At 39.0% G+C, this 25,388-nt stretch overlaps 1 protein-coding gene across 1 annotated transcript; it reads left to right on the forward strand.

The window, feature by feature from the left end:
* Positions 1–18,696: 18,696 nt before the first annotated feature.
* LOC138868949 (uncharacterized) lies at positions 18,697–25,103 on the forward strand. Its single transcript, XM_070146529.1, has 3 exons — positions 18,697–18,762; positions 18,823–19,169; positions 25,061–25,103. The coding sequence occupies exons 1-3, from the start codon at positions 18,697–18,699 to the stop codon at positions 25,101–25,103; spliced, it is 456 nt and encodes a 151-aa protein (XP_070002630.1).
* Positions 25,104–25,388: the final 285 nt, after the last annotated feature.

Here is a 25,388-nt window from a genome sequence, read left to right on the forward strand (position 1 = left end):
TGCCCGAGGGGCTATATATACATACATACGAGTGATGCTTTTCCCGAGGGGCTTGTTTTGTGAAATTACTGTCTTCACTCATCTTTATACTGAGCCTCTATTAAAAATGTTAAACAAATATTTTGAACAACTTTCATTAGAACTGGAGTTTTTTTTACGATATGTTTGGAATTAAATTACTGATTTGGTTTTGTTATTTCCACTAAGATTTTAAGTTATGAGATGAGTTGAGTGACTGTTGCCTTGAGAGGCTGTATTTGCTTTCAGTTAATTGCTGCACTTAGTTGTTATTTATCCCTGTCGTACATATTTATGGAATATTTGATATCTAGGTTATTTGAGTACGCACTGATGAGACTTAAACTGTTAAATTGAATGTATGACTATTCTTATTGAAAGATATTGAGATAACTATATTTGCATAGCTCATCACTACTTCTCAGTTCCTTATTTATTTCTGTTACTTATAGAGTTGGTGTACTCACATTACCCCCTGTACCTCGTGTACAGATCTAGACACTTCTGGTCACGGCGGTTGCTGATTGAGGAGTCAAACTCAGGAGACTATTGAGGTAGCTACATGGTGTTTGCTGACCTTGACTCTCCTTTCCTTTCATGTTGTACTGTTCTATATTTCCAGACAGTATTTTTTCAGTCGGATGCTGTTATCATTTAGATGCTCATGCACTCAGTGACATCGGGTTTTGGGTATGGACTGTTTAGTACTTTTGGAGTGATATTTTGTTCTAAAAGATTTTATTTAATATTAACTGCTTCCGCCTTTATTTAAAAAGTTTTACTATGTTGAGATGTTGAGTTGAGACTTTCCTAGTACCACGATAGGCGCCATCACGATAGGTGAGAGTTTGGGTCGTGACATTGAGAAGATTGCACATGCAGGAGACTTGCCAATGGACCTTCTCATGGAGGAGACAGTCCCAGCAACACATGCAGTAGAGCCTGAGGCACTATGGGCAGTAGCCGACCAGTCTGAGGAGCCAGCTGCAACCTCACACACTACTGAGGAGTTGATTCAGATGCTCAACAATCCCATAGTCTCCCAGTCAGAGGATGTGGAGATCCAGTTAGAGCATACAGAGGGTGCTGATGTTGAGGACCCGATGCAGACAGAGACCGCATAGGGAGTTTTCTCTACTCTCTACCCCATTTTCTATTCTTATTTGTTATGAGAATTGAGGGCAATGCTATTTTTCATTTGGGGGTTGGTCCATTTTGATTTGATGACATTTGGTATCTAATAACCATTAAACTATTTTTGTTTATCTTTATTTTCATTTTTGATATGTGTATATTTTACCATTTGATGTATATATTTATTTTCATTTATGTATATATTCGCTTTACCTCAATTTTGTATATATTTAGTTTAATTTCCGTAGTTTACTTCATAACTCCTTTAGTTATTTTCCCTTAGTAGCATAACTTCTTATTTACTTTAGTAACTTATTTTTTTTTATGTTTTGTGTTGACAATAATCTTTTGGTTTTCTTAATGCCACGGTTCTTTCCAAAGGTCGATGTTGTGTGAACCGGGTGGTTCTTCCCAACGATGGATGGCATGCCAACCTTCTTAAGAGATTGAGTACGTTTTCTTTATGTATTGGTATATATAGCAGTAATGAATAAAAGTGTCTCCAGCAGGCTTCACTTGGTACTAACACATTTACCTTCGACCTTATGGTTAGAAACAAGTTGATTAAGAATAGCTCTAGTTGTGACCTTTAGACTCTTGTGTTGACTAAAACAACCATCGAGTGGTTTCTTTAAGCCATTTGTGATGTTCAATCTTAGGTAGGGTTGTTGTGGGCCCTCGACTCTATTCTCTTTAACAATCCAACAGCTTGAGAGGTGAGGTATTGAATTGCAAGCCCAAGTTCCATGCCAATAAGTCTAGAACTTGCCCTGAATGTTTGTCTAGGCGAAATTCTAAGTGTAGCTCGACTTGAGAAATTATTGTAGGCTCTCCTTGATCCAATTTGAAACCTAAAAGCTTTCGTAGCCTACCAATGTGATATCCCTAGTCAACCTCTTTGAGCCGAAGCTCTTTTTCTTTCAATAACCACGTTACAAGCCTTTACCCTTTCTATAATGACCCTCTCTTGACACCCGATCTTTTCTTGGAATTCTTGATAGACTATTGGCAAAAGCATAAGTTTGAGAGAGAGGCGAGGAATGTGAAAGTAATAAAAGGTACAAAGAACAAAAAGAAATGAATAAAAGGGAATGCAAAGAAAAAAAACAAAGACCAAAAAGAAATATGTCAAAAAGAAAGTGAATAAGGTAGAAAATTGAAGGGATTCAAAGAAAGCAATGATGAAAGGCATGGAATGATTAGAAAAGGAGAAAAATGATTGTCATGAGCAAATACGAGTGATAGTGTGTCTCTCTAGTTCCCCTAGGAAAGAAGAAAATGACTCAAAGAATCAAGAAAGTATGATCCGAAATGAGAAAATGGAGTGCTTAAGGAAAGATGAAACCATCATATGCCGATAAGTCCTACCTTGTTCTAAAAACCTTCATTACATTCCCACAAAAGTCGGACATGTGTCATTCTTTTAAGAGAGATGAGCGTACTTCTTAACAATCTGTGTTTGAGTGCTACATTCTAAACTTAGATTTGCTTATGGAGAGTAGAGGAGAAGGAGTTTGGTTCTACAATGACCTACGTAATAGAGCGAGCTTCCTTGATGAATTAAGTCAACTCTTGATGCTCTAGTAACACAATAGAACTATGGTACTCAAAAGGTCATAACATAATGTTGTTGATAATTCATTTGTGTTGGGGGTAATTGATAGTCCTAATTGATGCATGGTTGATTAACCTTAGGCCAGCTGAAATATCTTTTTTTCTAGTGGAAATGGGAATTACCTTATTTGCTTGAACACAAGCAAAAGCTTAAGCTTGAGGGAGTTGATAAGTTGGGATTTTAACCTATTATTTGCTCTCTTTTACTTGTATTTTAGGCCAAAAATGTTTGAAGCTATTTGTTGATACTAAATTTTTCCCAATATATTTTTAAAATGCATAAATACTTTCAAAATAGCATATATATGTATATATAAGCATGCACAAAGTTTTTATAATTTTTCTATAATTTTAAAGATTTCAAAATGATTTATTTCCTCCCCTTTTACTCATAAAATCCCCAATAATTATCTCTTAAATTATTGTTGTGGTGATTTAGTCATTTAAATCCTATATTTATGCCAAAATATTTTTAGTGCATTTTTATAATTTCATTTTGCATTTTTAAATCTAATTTGCATATAATTGCAATATTAGCCCTATTAATGTATAATTACATTTATCTGCATAAAAGTTTTCTTCTATATTTTTAAAATGTTAAATATATATTTTAAATCACTTTAGTATACAAAATTATTTTCTAGAAATTATCTATTATTTATTATAAATTATATGGGATTAAATTGGCTATTTAAAACATAGCCAGATTGCATATCAATTTTAGCCCCAATTTTAACCCAACCCTGCCCAGTTTCTAATCAAATTGCCCAACCCATGCCCTAATTACCCCTACCCAACCTAAAAACTATCAAATCCTGGCCGTTGATCTAAAAGATCAATGCCCCCATTCGTTTTATTCCAAACGACCCCCAACCCTAAATAATTTTCCAAATCTGCTGCCTCTGTATTCTCTCATCTCCTCTCCTCTCTTAGTAACTCAATCAAACTCTAGCCCTTCAACCGCCAATCTCTCTTCTCCGGTCCTCTCTAGTGATCTCTCATCGACTCCAAAGCCTCCAATGGCTTCTCTCATGCCATGCTTGCCTTCTCTAAGGTCTTCAAGGGCCTAGGGCCACCCCCACTTATATCTAGGGTTCATCACTTGTCTGTTCTTGGCTACTCCAGTGTGATTTGGAGCTAAATCATCCTGTATTTGTTACGATCCTTGGGATTCTAGACAGGTTCTTTCAACTCTATATGGATTTCTGCTGAAACCCTATTTTCTTCCTATATCTCTTAAATCTGTACAGATCTAGGACGATTCGAGTTTGTTTCTTTAATGTTTTACACTATCCTTGGAACTCTTTTACCAGAATCGTTGATTTCAAGTGTTTTTGCCTTCTTCTAAAAATAAGGTTTCGGAACTTCTTTTAAAATTTTGTTTAACTAATTCTTTGTGTTTAAACTTCTACTTCTTGCATTATTTTAAATGATTCTATGATTTTATCATATCTTTAACTCGTCTATGTTGAAAGCCCTAATTTTTTTTAGGCTTTTTCGTTTGATTGTTTGACTGGCCTGCTATTGTTTGAGTTTCTATGACTATCTCGCCTCGAATATGTTTCTACTAAGTTTTTATGCCTAACTTACATCGGCTCTATGTGCTGGGGTTCATATTGACTGATCAATACTTGACTCTTTGCTTGCTATGTTTGATTACTCCTATCTCACTCTATTTATATGCTAAAACAATAACTCATAACTCTTTCTCTGATTGACTCTGAGCTCCCTGTTTCTTGGCTTGATTTGAAAACTTCTCTTTAGACCTTCGATTCTCCTATTTAAACTTGGTTTATTTGCTTATTCATGGGAACCTTTGTTACTCTCCTTAAATCAGTAATTTTGAGTCCTTGATTCACTGATTTACTAGATGCTGATTTTCGATTATTTTCATATTCTGCAACTTTATTTTATTTTCTTACCTTATTTGGCTAACCGAGTATTTTAATGATTCTTTACTAGTTGTTTCCTTAATTGAACCCTCATGTACTTACCCCTTATTGTCTATTTTGTACCTGATGCCCTACTTGATTTATTTCCTTAAACATGTTCTACCCATTATCGTTGGTTGATTACTCCTTAATTAAAGTAATGATTGCATTGATTTGATTCTGATTAGTACTTGGTTCCATATTTACTATGCTACTGTGATTCTTGCCTTATTTTGTCTAATTTTGAACTACTATATATACACACTCTCTCATTAACACAAACACATGAACACATTGGTTCAAAGCTCTCTCTCTCTCTCACCCTAAAAGCTTTCGGCTTTCTTTCTTTGTTACTTGCTACCATTTTGAATTTGCCGGCTGTAAGCCAAGGCTAATTATTGTTCTCTCCTGTTCCTCACCTTGTGTTTGCCATCTCTATACTGGTATGCTCTAATTTCAATACAAGCCCCCAAAATAATATATTTCTTTTAATCCTTCAGTTCATCATGTTCCTGATTTGTTGTTACCTATGGTTTTGTTGTTCAACCTATAATTAATCTCTTTGCTTCAACATGCTCTCATGAACTAGTAACTTGAATCTACTATGTTTAATGCATGTCTACTAATTCTAGTATGCACTTGTTGGGCTATTGCCCAAGTTGTTTTAATATTATGCTCAACCATGTTTAGTATAAAATCATATACTTTACTAACTCCCAACTCCCATGAATACCCCTAGGCATCTATGGTTCTGTAATTGTGTTCTAATTAACATTCCTAAATCTATGTCTTACTACCTGCACTAAGGGAAAAGGATTTCTGCCTGTTATGTGTTCATCACACATGCACTATTTGTCTCCAACCCCTAATTGACCCTATGTAGAGACTTGTTCCCTGAGTGTTTGCTGAGTCTGCTTGACTGACCTATTGTTCGTTGAGTTATATGACTGTTTTCCAAAAGATGTTTTACAAACAACCCTTCTTATTTACAAAACCATCTCAAACAAATATCTTTTTCACATTGTTTTCCCACTAAAACCTTTCAAACTGTGTCAAACACTCTCACTCTACTCCTAAGTCACTAGGTTCTGCCCCCTCCAGTGTGTGTACTGCCTTGGCATCCTCTTGAGAACCCTCTGAACTCTGGCATACTAAAGCTGGCCCTTCCACACTGCACTTACTCAATTTGGTTACAAAGTTTAGGTGTGAGCACTTCCCAGGATCCTTGAGATCCTCAGGGAACTCTGACACACCTAGACAATGATATTGTCTATGAAATTGGCATTTGAGGCTATTGGAGATCTTGGGAACTCACTTGGGCCGGCTTTAGGCTCCCTATAGTATAACTTTTTCTTTTATATTTATCTATTCATGTAATTCATTTCATATGGTCTGTAATAATTTCTAAACAAATATTGGGGTAACTAGTAGAAAATGGTAGGTAGTTACATATTTGTGGGGTAATACGGGTAGAAACCATGCCTATAGGACTTTATATTTTTTTCTTTTTTTTTGCCTTACCATGCTAGAATTCATGCCTATAGGTCTCAAGTGGTTCCAATAATAGAAACCATGCCTATAGGACTTTATATTTTGTTATATTTTGCTATGTTAGAAATCATGCCTATAGGTCTCAAGTGGTTCCAATAATAGAAATTATGTTTATAGGTCTTAAAATCAGTGTCACAAATAGATACCATGCCTATAGGATATGGTCCAGTTCAACTTCTGTTATAACGATTGCTTACATATGTTTTCATTTGCTATCATGCCTACAAGTTTCCAGAATCAGCTCTTAACGATTAGACAGCATGCCTATAGGGATTCGAGAGTCTGTTTTAAAATCTGCCCCTATTTTATAAAACGTAGTTATCATTATTCCACGTGTAGGCAAGCCGATAGGGCATTTTCAAATCCTATAACTCTGAAATTGTTTCTGTTACTTAATGTCGTTCTAATTTTAACAAGCTTAAAAATATGTAGGCAAACTGATATGGCTATTACTTCTAAATTTATAAAATAAATAAACTGTCCATCTACTATGTTCTGATACTCACTTAGACATCATGTCATAGGATACTATTGCCCTTGTATGTATTTGAGTCATGCTTTGCCTTATCTATGTAGGTAAACAGAGCCTCTTATTTGCTAAGAGTTCTATGTGTTATTGCTTGTCGCCTTAGTATTTTTTCTTTAAACATTAGGGGTATGTATAGAACTACCCATAGGTAGGGGTCCTAAATTTCCTCCAGGACCATTAAGAAGAGACGGGTAATAGCACGCAATAGAGATCACTGACCCACACGCGCTTTAATGACCACTAAGGGGGTGGGAAGGGTAGATCTGGGATATGATGACTACGTGCTAATGTCATATGTAGACCCTCATTGAGGAGTGTTTGTTGATACCCAATTTTTCCCTGTATATGTTTTATATATATAAAATACTTTCAAAATAACATGTGTACGCATATATAAGCATGCCCAAGTGTTTTAGTATTTTTCCCAATTTTTAAAACCAATTTATTGTCCATTTTATCAGCACAAAATCAATAATTACTCCCAAAATCATCAATTTTGGTGAATAATTTATTTTATTCCCGTATTTATACCAAAATATAGTTAAGGTAATTTTTATATATTTTTACAAATTTATTTGGTATTTTTAAAGCTAAATTGCATATAATTGCAATTCTAGCCTACTTTAAGATTTAATAGCATTTTTATAATCATAAAATTGGTTCCGGTATTTTAAATTAATATTTATGTGTTATTAATTAATGCAGTGCTTTTAATTTGTTTTCAAAATCATTTTTACTGTTTTTTGTAAAATAAAAGGAAAAAACTAGCTATTTAATATATAACCCCAATTTGTTTCAATTATAGCCAAAATTGACCCTCTAATTGACCCAATCTTGACCCCCAATTGGACCGGTCCAATTTTAATTTTAACCCGACCCCCTACCCAACCAATTAACCCGCCCGGTCCTTCTTTCAATCCAGGCCGTTGATCATTTTGAATAACGGCCACGATCGTCCCTTACCATTTTAATTCACCTAACCCTACCCTAATCCCCCATTTCATTCTGATAGCCGCCTTTGGATACTCTCCTCTCCCAAAACTCTCTTGAAGGTTCCTCAGAACCCTAGCCCTCTTCTACCCTTTTTAACCATACTTACACCGGAATCCATGGCTTCTCAGGCCATGGATGGCCTGTACTCACCCTCCTCCACCATTAAACCTTGGATGTTCGAAGTTTCGAGGTCCAACCTCGATGGTGTCCTTTCAGATCTCTACAAATCCAAGGTTCTATGGCCTCTCCGGCCTGGCTCCGGCATATTCAAGCATCAGAAGCCTATTTCTGACCTCTCCGACTCAAGATCGGACCTTCTTCCAAACCTTTCTCATTTCTAGGGTTTCTCTGAAACCCTAAGCTATTCGAGGTTTTTCTCTGGTTGTTTTCTTATATCTATGCTACATTTGTGTTCTACTGGAGTTTTGAAACTTTTTCCTCAATCTTTTCTTTCAAAATTTGTTTCTCTTCGATTTAGGGTTTCTGAAAAAAAAATCTTAAAATGTTTTCTGAGTATTCTTCTTCTTTTCTTTATGTGAATCTGTCTATGCTATGTTTGTATGTTCTCTTTTCCTACCTAGAATGTTCTTCTCTTGTTTTTATGTTTGCCTTATTATGCATCTTCTTCTGTTGTGCTTCGTTCTTCCTTCTACTGGTTCCTATATCATGCTATCACGTCTATCTTATGTGTTCCTTTACTGTATTTTTCTACTAAGCTTCTAGTGCTTTGTTTGCCTTTACTAGACCTTTGTTTGAGTTCTAAACATGTTTCACCTACTGTTTCTTAAATTTATATCACCTCTTTTCTCTTTTGAACTTGCTTAAGTTCCGAGCTTTTCTTAAAACATGTTCTTTATGCTTCAACTCAGTTTTGCATTCTATTTGCCTCGAACCTGCTATTTTATCTATTTGTTTTCACATGAATCCCTGAAAGAAGATCTCTGAGCCTGTTTCCGTTATTTGTCTTCTTTTCTCTGTATCTGACTTGAGTTGAAAACCCTAGGGTTTGGGGTTTTTGGCGAGTTTCGATCTTGTGTTTGAGACTACGGTTCTATTTTGGAACTCTAGGTTTCTCAGACTTGTTTTGAGTCTTTGTACTTAACTCGAACTTCTTTGACTCTGAACTTTTCTATGCTAGGCTTTTCTAATTAGCATGACAACTCTTTCTTGATTCACATATTTGTGCACTTTATATATGATGAATTCTTCCTTCAAAAAAGGTTTTGCCGATTTGTGATTGATTCAGAATTCCTTTTAATAAGGATCGATTGATTGTTACTGATTTTTCTTTAATTAAACCTTTCTTCACCTTTTCTGGTTGGATTCATTCATACCAAAACTCAATTTCTGATTTTTTACTAGCTGTTGATTGATTGCCTTTCCTTATTTGCACAAACCGTGTTGATATCAAAATCTTTCCTTAAATAGTTTCTGTGAATCTGCCCTTCTTGTACTACTTTAGAAAATATTTTGATCAAACTCTTTCCTTAATTATCCTACCCGTTTGAAATTAGAATCCCTTAATTGAAGGGAGACCTTATGTGATTGATTTCGAAATTATTCTCTTACCTATTTCTACTTGCTTTGTGCACTATAAAGGGTACGACCCTTCTGCACTTTTTGAGGACTTCCAATTCAATGCTCTTTAAGACATTGAGTTCAACACTTACACAACACTTATTGAACACTTTCAGTTTCGATACTCCTACATTCTCAATTCAACACTCTACTCTCTTCTGAAATCTTCTAGATGTGTGCTTGCAATTTGGCTTTACTACTGCTCTTTTCTTCTTATTTCCCTGAAACTGGTATGTTCTAATAAAACTTTCGGCTTCATCCCTATGTGTTTGCTTTACAGTTTCAACAATTTTTTCTACTTTGATGTTTATGTTTTTTATTGAATATGTTGTTCACTTTGCATCTGTTGCTATGTGAATTCCCCATACCCTTATTCCCTTTTATGTGTTTAAGTTATGGTTCAGGCATGGCAGTATCCAAATTGCTGCTCATGTTTGGACCTGATCCTTTAATGGATCCTAACTCCCAAACAATGTGGCTAATAGGATGGTTAGGGGTGTACCAGCACTCCTAATTGTTGGGTATGACCACTAGCCTATCTTGGCCTTCCCCAAAATCCCCTCTATGCACTTGCACTCTCTCTTAGATTTTAAGTTCTGCCTCCCTCATATGAGCCTTGCTTTGTGACCTTGAGCTCCCTCTAAACTTGGACATTTGAGGGCCGGCCCTTCCACACTGCACTATAATCCAATTCTGTAATATATTTGGGTGTAAGCACTGCCCGAAGTCCACTTGAGACTCTTAGGGAACTCTGACACATCCCAAATTGGAGAAAGGCTTTGGAATTTGATCTTTGGAGTTGGTTTACTTCATGTTTCAGACAGAAGTCTGAATCAGGCTCTCCTTGGTTGGGATTTTAGCTTTCTGATATAATTTTTACTTTCTTTTCTTCATTCTGGGTTGTAATAATTTTTAATAACTCATGGGGGCTTATAGTGAAAAGGGGAGGAGTACTCATGTATGCATAAGGGTAGATATCATGCTCATTAGGTCTTTATTTCTGCAAATCATGGCATGTTCTGCATTTCGGCATCTTTGAAATCCTGTTTTAGGTTTTGCACTTCTACATTTTCATATAGTAAATCCTGTTTTAGGTTCTGCACTTCTACATTTTCATATAGAAATCACATCTATAAACTTCTGCATCTTAGAAATCCTGCCTATAAGTTCTGCATATATATTATATCAATAGCTTTTGCATCTCATAAAGTGAACATGACTATAGGATTCTGCATTTTGCCTATCATATAGAAAGCATATCTATAGGGTTTCTGAATACTAGATACGTATCCATCACTAGGCAAACAATATATAGGCTTAAATAATAAAAATCAGCGTTTTAGACGCCATGCCTATAGGATTTCTGCATATTCGTAAAAGTTAAAATCAATCACACTTAGAAAGCATGCCTATAGGAATAAGCAACTAATATGAATCTCTCAACTTGCTTATAAGTTTAAAATTAGTAATAGCATTGCATAAACGCTTGCAAAACTTCTGTTCCTGTTGTTAATAAATCTGCTTCTGAAATCAGTATCTTTCTCTCGTATTTAGATATCATGCCTATAGGTTTCACCTAAGCAAGCTATAAGGTAAATTAGTTAATTGAATCAGACTCTGTTAATTCCATCCAGCAGGCAGGTCTGATTCCAGTTTCTTATCTGATTCCAGTTTCTTATCAGACCATAACCAGTATCTGCAAGACATGCTTAACAATTTGCCTTTAAGTGAGGAGGCCTGTTTGAGCCTTTTAAATTGTTATGTGTTTCCCATATCTGCCTTATGTGTTTTTATTTGTCGCTTTAGAATTTTATCCTTTTATACCATACAAAGCCCAAATCTCCCTTCCCTTTAGGACTAGTAGTTCCAAATGCCTTCGGGACTGATAGAATTGGGGCGGGTACTAGCATGGAATAAGTAAACGAAAGCATTCCGCGTTTAATACCCCAACGGGGTGGAAAAGGGCAGATATGGATATGATGATCGGTGCGCTAATATCACGTGTAACCCCTCTTCTGAGGAGTGATTATCGGGTATTGCATTGATGTGATCCATATTATTTTTAAACCTAGGACCCCCTTCCCTTTACTTGTTTATTTTATTACTTTCAAAATTTCAGAACTCCTTTTTCTCAAATTTCAGCTTCCTTGTTTCCTCAAACTTTAACTTATTTGCAATCACAATGTGACAACCCCTCATATTTGAAACCCTTATTTGCTTATTTATTGTTTGTACTTAAGTCACAATTGTAGCATGGTCGGGAACCACACTAGTGGATCTTGAGAGGTGCCTAACACCTTCCCCTAGAGATAATTTCTTGCCCTTACCCAAACTCTGGTTTTTCTAAACAATTTCTTCCTAGTGTCCTAATGCACTTAATCATTAGGTGGTGACTCTTCAAATCAAAAAACCCAATTCCCAAAAGGGAACGAGTTGTCCTCCCAAATGCAATAAACCCGATTTCGCGAGAAAAAGGGGGCGCGACAGCATGTCGACTCTGCTGGGGATTTCTTTAAGGCTTTTACCATTTCATGCTATATGTGATTTTATGCTTCCTTGAATGTCTTTAATGCCTTTAAGTATTTATTTTGCTCTCCTACTTCGAAAACTGACTTTTCTCTTCGTTTCTTCTCTTTATTTCTCTTAATGCTTTCTTTAACTGCTTTCCTTTAATACTATTGTAATTTTGAGCAATTATTATAATTATTACCATATGAATGTGCAAATACATGACAATTTGTTTAATTATTGTAACTGCATATTCAACATCATATTCCACTCTTGCCAAACAAAATACTATAGTAACGCTTACAATGAGTGGTTGCGCCCTTCCGATATTATTACCCCCTAAATTTGGCAAAGGCGTATTTGTGGTAAAACCAGTCGATCAATGGTGTAGTCGATAGTTTCGTTCCTTTCCCTCTTGAGTTGTCCGCTTAAGTGTACCAGTATAATACCCCATAGAAGCCTTACTCTGTTTAATTGAGCATGCATCATGGTCAAACCAAGTCGAGTCAGTTATGTTGTCCACATAATGACTCTTTAAGATAGCCTTGTCCAAAGTCCACTGGGTTTCCATGGAACCCAAACGGACACTACCACGTTTTGTGCATTTATTTGGAGAACTAAATGTTTTTATGCCAATTATTGATATTTAATAGTCGAGTCTGGTGGGGGTAGGGTCTTAACCCTTTTGTTTTGTAGAAAATGAAGAACGAGGTCCCCAACTTTGGTATGGTTAGCATACCCTCACTCTTGCTAGATTGGCGGAGGAGTCTTCCATCAAATGACCAAATCAATAAGTGGAAAGAGAGGACCGCCAAAGCTAGCGAAAAGTCGGAATGTCTAGAATACAGTCTGCTGGAATTGGAAGGAAAAGCAAGGAAAAGAGTCACCGACTGCTAGAACGCTGAGGGAAATGAAGGAGAGCACCTGGCAAAGGCATGTTTACTGGTGAACCTACGCGAACTGGAGGATCTGATCAATGAGAGCATTCAACCTGAGGAAGGTCCTTCTGGGACCAAGTAGTTAGGATTCCTTTTCTTTTGCTTTAAATGTAATAAGGCTAATGGCCATTAGTGACATTTTACCTTCTGCTATTTTAATTTCGTTTTGGGATTCATCTTATCTTTATCAATAAAATGAGGCATTTAGCATTATAAGTTCTCCAAATCAACTTCTCGCTAGGCCTACCTCGGGCACAACGAGGCTCCCAAATTAGGACACGGTTTATATTCTCGTACTATGTGTTTAAATATCGCAACATCTTTTCCTTATAATCCGCACTAACTTGCTACCTTTTTGTTTTTACTTTTGTTTTATTCCCCTCCCCAAAGGTTAGTTCGTGTACTCTGGCATCGTCATCATACTCCACAAGATCCAAGGGCCCTCCACCCAATCCTTCTCCTAGTCCCGTCAGAAATAGGAATAAGGTAAAAATGGAAGATTTGAGCAACATGTGAAAGGAAAACTCAGTTGAACGGGTAGAAATCACTCAGGGTACTCAAGTCTCCAAAGAAGGTGCATCCCAACTCGAGCAGAAACTGCTGAAATTTCAGGTGGAACTTGATCAAGTCCGGGATTTGGCAAGCTTGTCGTTTTCCCTCACCACCCCAGATGTCAGCTTTCCTAACACTCAAAACCCCACACCTCCACAAAACATCTCGAAACCACAAAACCATCCCACTCCCCATCACCACTGTAACACTTTCCACACTTCCAACAACACCCCGCTATTCATCCCGGAACCACTGAACTCCGCAAATTATCATCTCCACACTCACCATAACACCCCCATCTATGTGGAAACCATACCACACTCCATTCCACCTGTCTCAAGCACACCTGAGTCTTATGACAAAGACTCCCTTATTAGGAACTTGGCCGTAGAACTCAAGAAGTTGACTAGCCGAGTTCAGGGTATTGAAGGAAGCAAGAGAATCGAGGGATTGAACTACGAAGACCTCTACATACAACCAGATGTCGAACTACCCGAGGGGTACAAACCTCATAAGTTCGAAATGTTTGATAGAACAGGGGATCCCAGAGTCCATTTAAGGACATACTGCGACAAGCTGGTCGGAGTAGCGAAGGACGAAAAGATTCGCATGAAGCTTTTTATGAGAAGTCTGAAAGGAGATGATCTGTCTTGGTACATTAGCCAATACCCAAAGAAGTGGTCGAATTGGGTAAGTATGGCGTCCGATTTCATAGACAGGTTCAGGTTCAACACGGAGAATGCGCCAGATGTGTTCTACATCCAGAACCTAAAGAAGAAACCTACGGAGACTTTCCGCAAGTATGCCACTCGTTGGAGATCAAAAGCTGCTAAGGTCAGACCGGCTTTAGCAGAAGAACAAATGAACAAGTTTTTTGTCCGAGCTCAAGACCCACAGAACTATGAAAGGTTGATTGAAAGCTAGAAATTTTCCGACATCATCAAGATGGGGGAGAGGATAGAGGAAGGTATCAAAAGTGGCATGGTCATAAACCTTGAAGCTTTGCAGGCTACCAACAAGGCTCTACAGTCTAGTGGAACGTCCAAGAAAAGGGACGTAAGCGCCGTGATGGTTGCACAGAGAACAAAATCCCCTATCAAATACCAAGCCTACCCAATGCCTCCACTCACGTATCAACCTACCCCAAATTACCAAGCACCCTCGCCCTCTTACCAAGCTCCACCACCTACTTACCAATTACCTCCACCACCCACATATCAGCCTACTTCACCCAGATACTCCCAACCCGCACACGTCTACAAGGCCTACAACACCCAACAAGCCCACTATCAATCACCTCCCCCTCGCCAAAACTTTTCTAGACCCCGACCAAATTTCGACCGCAGACCTCCTAAACAGTATACTGCCATTGCCGAACCAATTAACCAGCTATATAAAAGGCTCAAAGCTGCTGGTTATGTCACCCCTATCCCTGCCATAACCCCCGAAAATCCCTTCTAATGGGTCAACCCAAACAAAACTTGTGCATACCATTCTAACATGAAAGGGCATACCATTGATGAGTGTCGCTCTCTGAAGGATAAGATCCAAGTTTTGATTGACAACAAGATCATCGTGGCAAAAGAGTCTACTCCGAACGTTTGCAACAACCCTCTACTAGACCACAAGGGTGGAGGCGTTCACATGATTGAGATAGAGGATGATTGGGACCCCAAAGGATCGATCGGATTAATCGCAGAAGGTGACGAGCCAAAGAAATCAACAGTCACCCTTAACCTTATTGTGGTCTAGATTCAGCCTTCTGGGGACACCGAGGTGAATATGTCTGTACCACTTAAGTTTGAAGCACCACCCCCCACAAAGTCGCCAACACCAATTGAGGTCGAGTTTGGGTCCCCAAAGGCACCTGCACTATTTGAGGTTGTTGTGTTACCTTCCAAAGCAAGGGTGCCCATTCCATTAGCAATGACAGCCATAACACCATTCCACACAAAAGCCATACCATGGGATTACACAGCCGAGGCAAGAAGGAAAAGGAAAACCATGTTCGGAGAAGCAATTGCGACACAGGGTATGACAAGGACTGACAAGGTTTATACCCCAGAACACTTGACTGAGTCGAGTAAGCAGGCATCTGGACGGCCAGCCATCACTGAAGCTGGGCCCGACGACCTCTGGAGGAAGATACAGGACAAAGAATATTCAGTCATTGATCAGCTAAACAAAACGCCAGCCCAGATCTCTATCTTAGCTCTGCTACAAAGCTCTGACGCACATAAGAATGTCTTATTGAAGGTACTGAGTGAGGCGTATGTACCAAGAAACATCACCGGAGGAGAAATGACAAATATGGTGGGACAGGTATTGGAGAGTCACAAAATCACTTTTCATGAAGATGAGTTGCCACCAGAAGGGCTGAGCCACAACAAGACGTTGCACATCACCGTGCAATGCGAGGATTATTTTATCACCAGGGTCCTGATCGATGGAGGGTCCAGTCTCAACATTTGTCCGCTGGTAACACTCAGAACATTAGGGAAAGGGCTGCATGACATCAAAGACGGGGCCATAAACATCAAAGCCTTCGACGGTTCCCAAAGGTCCACTATTGGGGAAATCAGCCTGTGTTTACAGATGTAGCCTACTTGGTTTGATGTCGACTTTCAAGTAATAGACGTGCTAGCATCTTATAACTTGCTCTTGGGATGACCATGGATTCATGCTGCTGGAGCTGTAGCATTAACCCTACATCAGGCAGTGAAATTTGAGTGGAATCACCAAGAGGTGATCACCCACGGCGACGGTAGCAATCCCGCATACAGTCGCCAGACCATCCCAGTGATCGGAGGAAGAAGGAAGATAGGCAGAGAAACCGATCACCACATCGAGCGAGTCAACGCCGTTGACAAGGATAAATGGTGGGACAACAAAATCGAAAGCATATTGGACTGGTGCGGATATGAGCCAGGCAAGGGACTTGGCAAGAACCTACAAGGGATTGCTAAGCCTGTCAAGCTGAAGAAACATGGTACCACCTTCGGTCTGGGTTACTAGTACACCCGGAAAGAGTTCAATGATTGGTCGCCGCCATGGCGTGGGCCTTATTATCCACTTGAGCATCCGATACCTCACTTGGAGTAGATTTTCCAGCCAACTAATATTATATATAGGTCAAAAGAAGAGGAAGCACTGGCAGCGATGAGGGATTTGTTTTTGGAAGAGGATGACATGGATTGCTATGTTATTTTCGAGGAGGAGGGGGAGGAAGGCCTTCCATACAAGCTGTCAGCCGAGGAGCGCGCCTCAACAATTGGTCCATCAGAACCACCAGAGCCCGAAAAGTCGCGGGGTAGCAAGGCTGAACAAGCATCATGCACTATTTTTCATTTTTACTAGTTGAATTTCCTTTTGCCTTTTAATTTCGCAATAAGATCTGCAATGTTCAAAACAGTTATGGAATTTTTCAAAGCATTTTGATTTTTTCTTATGAATCTTACTCTTATTACTTTCTCTCATTTACTTTATTTACAGTATTACTATTCCTTATCTTGATGAACCAACGACTGTGACATGTAACGAGACAACGCGACAAACGGACTCAGAGGAAGATGATATACCAGAAGAGGTTGTTAAAGAGTTGAGGATTTTGAGAACAGACCTAAGTCCAACCTGGACGAGACCGAGATTGTTAACCTGGGAGATGCAGAAAATGTCAAAGAAACTCGGATCAGCGTTCATTTGTCACCGGCAGAAAAGGAAGAATACAAAGAATATTTGAAGGAATATGAGGACATATTCGCCTTGTCATATGACGACATGACTAGTTTGAGTACATCTATTGTGGCACAGAAGCTGCCAACTGATCAGACATACCCACCGGTAAAGCAGAAGCTCAGGAAGTTTAATCCTGACATGAGTTTGAAAATCAAGGAAGAAGTCACCAAGCAAGTCAAAGCTAAGGTTCTTAGAGTAGTAGAGTATCCAATATGGTTAGCTAACATCGTTACATTGCCAAAGAAGGACGGGAAGGTCAGAGTCTGTGTCGACTATCGGGACCTCAACCGGGCCAGTCCCAAAGATGACTTCCCCTTGCCAAATATACACATTCTAATTGACAACTGTGCCAAGTACGAGCTGCAGTCGTTTGTTGATTGTTTTGCTAGGTATCATCAGATCTGGATGGATGAAGAAGTTGCTAAGAAAAAGGCCTTCATTACGCTGTGGGGAATGTATTGTTAAAAGATGATGTCGTTTGGGTTAAAGAATGCTGGGGCCACCTACATGAGGGCCATGACTTCCATTTTCCATGATATGATACACAAGGAGATCGAGGTATATGTAGATAACATCATCATCAAGTCCAAGAAAGCCACTGATCACATGGAAGATTTGAGGAAGTTCTTCAATAGACTAAGAAGGTACAACTTGAAGCTGAATCACGCAAAATGTGCATTCGGGGTTCCTGCCGGAAAACTACTTGGGTTCATTGTGAGTCGCCGAGGAATAGAAATGGATCCGTAAATGATCAAAGCCTTTCAAGATTTTCCACCGCCAAAAAAAAAAGAAGAAGGTAATGAGTTTCTTGGGAAGACTTAACTACATCAGCCGGTTCATAGCACAATCTACTGTCATCTGTGAGCCAATCTTTAAGATGTTGAAGAAGGACGCCGCTGCCAAATGGACAAATGACTGTCAAAAAGCCTTCAACAGAATCAAAGAGTACCTGTCCCCACTGCCAGTCTTGGTCCAGCCCGAGCCGGGCAGACCTCTATTGCTCTACCTTGCATTATTGGATGGAGCATTCGGTTGTGTTCTGGGGCAACATGATGAAACAGGAAAGAAGGAGCAGGCCATCTATTATCTCAGCAAGAAGTTCACAACATACGAGGCCCGGTATTCTCTGTTGGAAAGCACCTGTTGTGCTCTGACTTGGGTAGCCCAGAAGCTGAGGCACTATTTCTGTGCCTACACTACATACCTCATATCCAGAATGGATCCATTGAAGTACATCTTTCAAAAGCCCATGCCCACTGGCAAGCTGGCCAAGTGGCAGATTCTGTTAAGTGAATTTAACATTGTCTATGTGACTTAGAAAGTAGTCACGGGACAGGCATTGGCAGATCATCTTACTGAAAATCCCGTGGACGGAGAATACGAACCCCTGGAAATGTATTTTCCTGACGAGGAGGTATCCTTCATAGGAGAAGACATTGCAGAATCCTATGATGGTTGGAGAATGTTTTTCAATGGAGCATTAAATTTCAAAGGAGTTGGCATAGGAGCAGTTCTAGTATCAGAAACCGGTCAACATTATTCGGTGTCTTCCAAACTCAAACTCCCATGTACCACCAACATGGCCGAGTACGAAGCCTATATCTTAGGGCTCAAGATGGCCATTGACATGAACATTAAGGAATTGCTAGTGATTGGGGTTTCAGACTTGCTTATACATCAGGTCCAAGATAAATAGGAACCTAAGAACTCCAAGATATTCCTGTATTTGCATCATGTACAGGAGCTGAGGAAGAGGTTCACAAAGACAGAGTTCCGGCATTTTCCCAGAGTCCAGAATGAGTTTGCCGATGCATTGGCTACCCTATCATCTATGATTCAGCATCTAGATAAGAACTTCATAGATCCTATTCCGGTGAAGATTCATGATCAGCTAGCTTACTATGCTCATGTAGAGGAAGAAGCAGACGGAAAACCTTGGTTTCATGATATCAAGGAATACTTGGCAAAAGGAGAATACTCAAAGCTCGCAAATCCCACTCAGGAGCGCACACTTTGGAGGTTATCTAACAATTTCTTTCATAGCAGAGGAATTCTGTATAGGAGGACTCCTGATTTGGGATTATTAAGGTGTGTCGGAACAAGGGGAGCATCCAGGCTACTAGAGGAAATCCATGCTGGGACCTGCGGTCCACATATGAATGGTTTTGCCTTAGCCAAGAAGATACTTCAGGCTGGTTATTTTTGGATGACTATGGAAACGGACTGCGTCCAGTATGTCCGAAAGTGCCATCGCTGTCAGATACATGCAGACATGATAAAGGTGCCCCAAAATGAGCTTAATGCAATAAGCTCGCCGTGGTCGTTCGCTGCTTGGGGAATGGATGTCATCGGACCTATTGAGCCCACCACATCAAATGGGCACAAGTTTATTCTAGTGGCAATTGATTATTTCACCAAATGGGTTGAAGCAGCATCATACAAAGTAGTGACTAAGAAAGTTGTGACAGACTTTGTCCGCGATCGCATCATGTGTCGGTTCAGAATTCCAGAGTCAATCATTACTAATAATGGCTCTAACCTCAACAGTGATTTGATGAAACCCACGTGTGAAACCTTCAAAATCAAACACAAGAATTCTACAACTTACAAACCTCAGATGAATGGAGCCGTAGAAGCTGCCAACAAGAATATCAAGAAAATACTAAGGAAAATGATAGAGAAGCATAAGCAGTGGCACGAGAAGCTCTCATTTGCTTTATTGGGATACCGCACCACAGTTTGCACATCAATTGGGGCAACACCCTACATGTTAGTATATGGTATAGAAGTAGTCATACCTGCTGAGGTAGAAATTCCTTCCTTAAGGACCATAAAGGAAGAAGAGCTCGACGACACAAAATGGGTGAAGAGTCGTTACAAGTAACTAGCTCTTATAGATGGAAAGAGAATGAATGCAGTTTGCCACGGTCAGCTCTATCAGAATAGAATGTCCAGAGCCTTCAACAAAAGAGTCAAGCCGAGACAATTCACACCGGGGAAGCTGGTGTTAAAGAAAACTTTTCTGCATCAAGAGGAAGCCAAAGGGAAATTCTCTCCCAACTGGCAGGGTCCATACATGGTTCACCGGGTTCTGACAGGAGGAGCCCTCATACTTGCAGAAATGGACGGAGAAGTTTGGCCAAAGCCGATCAATTCAGACGCAGTCAAGCGATACTATGTGTAACCTCTATGCTTTCTTTTATGATGTAATTTGAACTATGCCTGACCTGATTCCCGTTTAAGAGGGGATACGTAGGAAGCCCTATGGGTTTGGTCACAATTCAATAAAATTTTCATTTCGCCCGCTATTGTAGGGCAGAATTTTAAAGAGGACCATCAAAATTCCGAAGTCGATTCTTACCATTTATCATTAACAGCCGTCAGGAGCAGCAGCCCAGTAAACTGGGGCAGAATTTTGAGGAGGACCCTCAAAATTCCGAAGCAAGCAAAGTTGCGATATCTTGAACCACGTCGTAGTCGTTGGTTCATCTAAAGAAAATTATTCTTAATTATGCACTTATATTATGCTTTTACTAAATCATGCATGTTAATTACTAAAATTGCCTTGTTTAGCAACGCTACCCCAATGATACGTACAATATCACCAAATCAAAGCCGAGCAGGTCAAGCAAAGCCTGCGGGGATACGAACTAACTTTTCCCCTTACAAACTCATGATTTTTCTTTGGATACAGGCACTTGAGTTGCAAAATCATCAAATGTACTATACGCTCACTCACAAAGTTCAGGAATACAACTCTCCAAACCGTTGCACTTGCTCGCAACTGCTATCTGCACAACAGTGTCCCTAGCAGGCGCAATATCCCCAGCAATCATGATACCGCAATCTGCTATCAGCTAAGAAAACTCTATTGCCATTTGCCATTTTTACTTCCTACATAAGGCTACCATTCTGCCTTTCGAGGTTACGCTCTACCTCCATCTACATTTACTGCATTGCATAAGGCTACCATTCTGCCTTCCGAGACTAAGCTCTGCCTTCATTTGCATTTCGTTGCATCACATAAGGCTACAATTATGCCTTTTGAAACTAAGCTCTGTCTCCATCTGCATTTCCTGCATTGCATAAGGCTACCATTCTGCCTTCTAAGGTTAATCCCTACCTTCATCTGCATTCTCTACATTGCATAAGGCTACCATTCTACCTTCCGAGACTACGCTCTGTCTCCACCTGCATTTCTTGCATTGCATAAGGCTACCATTCTGTCTTCCGAGACTAAGCTCCGTCTCCATCAGCATTTCCTGCATTGCATAAGGCTACCATTCTGCCTTCCGGGACTAAGCTTTGTCTCCACCTGCATTTCTTGCATTGCATAAGGCTACCACTCTGCCTTTCGAGAATAAGCCCTGTCTCCACCTGCATGGCTGAAATATCGCCACTTTATTTATGCCTCGTGTGGCTGAAATATCGCCACTTTATTTATGTCTCGCATGGCTGAAAGATCGCCACCTTCATCTACATCTTGCACGGCTGAAATATCACTACTTTTATTTTTCTTGCATGGCTGAAATATCACCACTTTCTATTTACATCTTGCATCGGCTAAAATATCGCCACCTTCATCTACATCTTGCAAGGCTGAAATATCGCCACTTTTATTTTTCTTGCATGGCTGAAATATCGCCACTTTCTATTTACATCTTGCATAGGCTGAAATATCGCCACCTTATTTACATTTTTTGCATGCCTGAAATATCGCCACTTTCTATTTACATCTTGCATCGGCTGAAATACCGCCACCTCATTTACATTTTTGCATTGGCTAAAAGATCGCCTCCTTCTGCATCTCATGGGCTGAAAGATCGCCAAATTGTCCAAAGGCATCATTGTTCGGAGGCACCATTTTCATAGCTCGAGAATGCCATGCCATGGCCTGAGGACCCCATTTTATCTTTTGCATATCATTATTCAAAGGCATCATCCTCATAGCCCGAGCGCATTATTTCATGGCCTGCAAATCCTTTATTATATGCTTCATGGCCCAGGACATCATTGTCTGAGGACGTCATCTTAACCATCCAAAGACAACATTCATGGTCCAACGGGAACTTGCATCACGTTTAAAAGTATGCAAAGATATGTTTGTATTGCTCATTTGTAGGAAAACCGGCTAGCAACAGCCGTCTCAGCAGGAGCAATCCCGCTCCAGTTCCCGCATCCCTACTAGACTATAACCATCAACCCCAACCTGAATATCTCGTCCGTTCTTGAAAAAATCTATGTCAGCATATTCAACCGATGGATCCTGAACTACATATGGACTGATTCCTATAAGACCAGGGATATGTAGGTAGCTCAAGAACCAGAGCACAGTCAAATTCTTCAAGTCGTTTCGTTCGATCAAAATTGGCCATAATATCTTTACCCGACAACTCTTTCATCCTTCCGGGTAAAGAGGGGCAGCTGTTGATACCCAATTTTTCCCTGTATATTTTTCATATATACAAAATACTTTCAAATAACATATTTACGCATATATAAGCATGCCCAAGTGTTTTAGTATTTTTCCCAATTTTTAAAAGATTTTTAAAACCAATTTATTGTCCATTTTAGCAGCACAAAATCAATAACTACTCCGAAAATCATCAATTTTGGTGAATAATTTATTTTATTCCCATATTTATACCAAAATATTGTTAAGGTAATTTTTATATATTTTTACAAATTTATTTGGTATTTTTAAAGCTAAATTGCATATAATTGCAATTCTAGCCTACTTTAAGATTTAATAGCATTTTTATAATCATAAAATTGGTTCCAGTATTTTTAAATTAATATTTATGTGTTATATCAATCCAGTGCTTTTAATTTATTTTGAAAATCATTTTTACTATTTTTTGTAAAATAAAAGGGAAAACTGACTATTTAATATTTAACCCCAATTTGTTTCAACTATAGCCAAAATTGACCCTCCAATTGACCCAATCTTGACCCCCAATTGGACCGGTCCAATTTCTATTTTAACTTGACCCCCAACATGACCAATTAACCCGCCCGGTCCTTCTTTCAATTCAGGCCATTGATCATTTTGATCAACGGCCACGATCGTCCCTTACCATTTTAACTCACCTAACCCTACCCTAATCCCCAATTTCATTCTTATATACGCCTTTGGATACTCTCCTCTCCCAAAACTCTCTCGAAGGTTCCTCGGAACCCTAGTCATCTTCTACCCTTTTCAACCATACTTTCACCGGAATCCATGGCTTCTCAGACCATGGATGGCCTGTACTCACCCTCCACCACCATTAAACCCTGGGTGTTCGAAGTTTCGAGGTCCGATCTTGATGGTGTCCTTTCAGATCTCTATAGATCCAAGGTTCTATGGCTTCTCCGGCCTGGCTCCGGCGTATTCAGGCATCAGAAGCCTATTTCTGACCTCTCCGACTCAAGATCGGACCTTCTTCCAAGCCTTTCTCATTTCTAGTGTTTCTCTGAAACCCTAAGCTATTCGAGGTTTTCCTCTGGTTGTTTTCTTATATCTATGCTACATCTGTGTTCTACTAGAGTTTTGAAACGTTTTCCCCAATCTTTTCTTTCAAAATTTGTTTCTCTTCGATTTAGGGTTTCTGAAAAAAAATCTTAAAATGTTTTTTTGACTCTTCTTCTTCTTCTTCTTTTTCTTTTCTTTATGTGAATCTGTCTATGCTATGTTTGTATGTTCTCTTTTCCTACCTAGCATGTTCTTCTCTTGTTTTTATGTTTGCCTTATTATGCATGTTCTTCTATTGTGCTTCGTTCTTCCTTCTATTGGTTCCTATATCATGCTCTCACATGTCTATCTTATGTGTTCCTTTACTGTATTTTTCTACTAAGCTTTTAGTCCTTTGTTTGCATTTACTAGACCTTTGTTAGAGTTCTAAACATGTTTCATCTACTGTTTCTTAAATTTATATCTCCTCTTTTCTCTTTTGAACTTGCTTAAGTTCGGAGCTATTCTTAAAACATGTTCTTTATGCTTCAACTCAGTTCTGCATTCTATTTGCCTCGAACCTGCTATTTTATCTATTTGTTTTCACATGAATCCCTGAAAGAAGACCTCTGAGCCTGTTTCCGTTATTTGTCTTCTTTTCTCTGTATCTGACTCGAGTTGAAAACCCTAGGGTTTGGGGTTTTTGGCGAGTTTTGATCTTGTGTTTGAACTACGGTTCTATTTTGGAACTCTAGGTTTCTCAGACTCATTTTGAGTCTTTGTACTAAACTAGAACTTCTTTGACTCTGAACTTTTCTATGCTAGGCTTTTCTAATTAGTATGATAACTCTTTCTTGATTCACATGTCTATGCACTTTATATATGATGAATTCTTCCTTTAGAAAAGGTTTTGCCGATTTGTGATTGATTCAGAATTCCTTTTAATAAGGATCGATTGATCGTTACTGATTTTTATTTTATTAAACCTTTCTTCACCTTTTCTGGTTGGATTCATTCATACTAAGACTAAATTTCTGATTTTTTACTGGCTGTTGATTGATTGCCTTTCCTTATTTGCACAAATCGTGTTGATATCAAACTTTTTCCTTAAATAGTTTCTGTGAATCTACCCTTCTTGTACTACTTTGAAAAATATTTTGATCAAACTCTTTCCTTAATTATCTTGCCCGTTTGAAATCAGATTCCCTTAATAGAAGGGAGACCTTATGTGATTGATTTCGAAATTATTCTCTTACCTATTTCTACTTGCTTTCTGCACTATAAAGGGCACGACCCTTCTACACTTTTTGAGGACTTCCAATTCAATACTCTTTAAAGACCTTGAGTTCAACACTTACACAACACTTATTGAACACTTTCAATTTCGATACTCCTACATTCTCAATTCAACACTCTACTCTCTTCTGAAATCTTCTGGCTGTATGTTTGCAATTTGGCTTTACTACTGCTCTTCTCTTCTTATTTCCCTGAAACTGGTATGTTCTAATTTAACTTTTGGCTTCATCCCTATGTGTTTGCTTTGCAGTTTCAACAATCTTGTCTACTTTGCTGTTTATGTTTTGTATTGAATATGATGTTCTCTTTGCATCTGTTGCTATGTGAATTCCCCATACCCTTATTCCCTCCTATGTGTTTAAGTTAAGGTTCAGGCATGGCAGTATCCAAATTGCTGCACATGTTTGGACCTGATCCTTTAGTGGAACCTAATTCCCAAATAATGTGGCTAACAGGCTGGTTAGGGGTGTGCCAGCACTCCTAATTGCTGGGTATGACCACCAGCCTGTCTTGGCCTTCCCCAAAATCCCCTTTATGCACTTGCACTCTCTTTTAGATTCTAAGTTCTGGACCACTTG

Source organism: Nicotiana sylvestris, chromosome 5, assembly GCF_000393655.2.
Source record: "Nicotiana sylvestris chromosome 5, ASM39365v2, whole genome shotgun sequence".
Classification (NCBI taxonomy): Eukaryota; Viridiplantae; Streptophyta; class Magnoliopsida; order Solanales; family Solanaceae; genus Nicotiana; species Nicotiana sylvestris.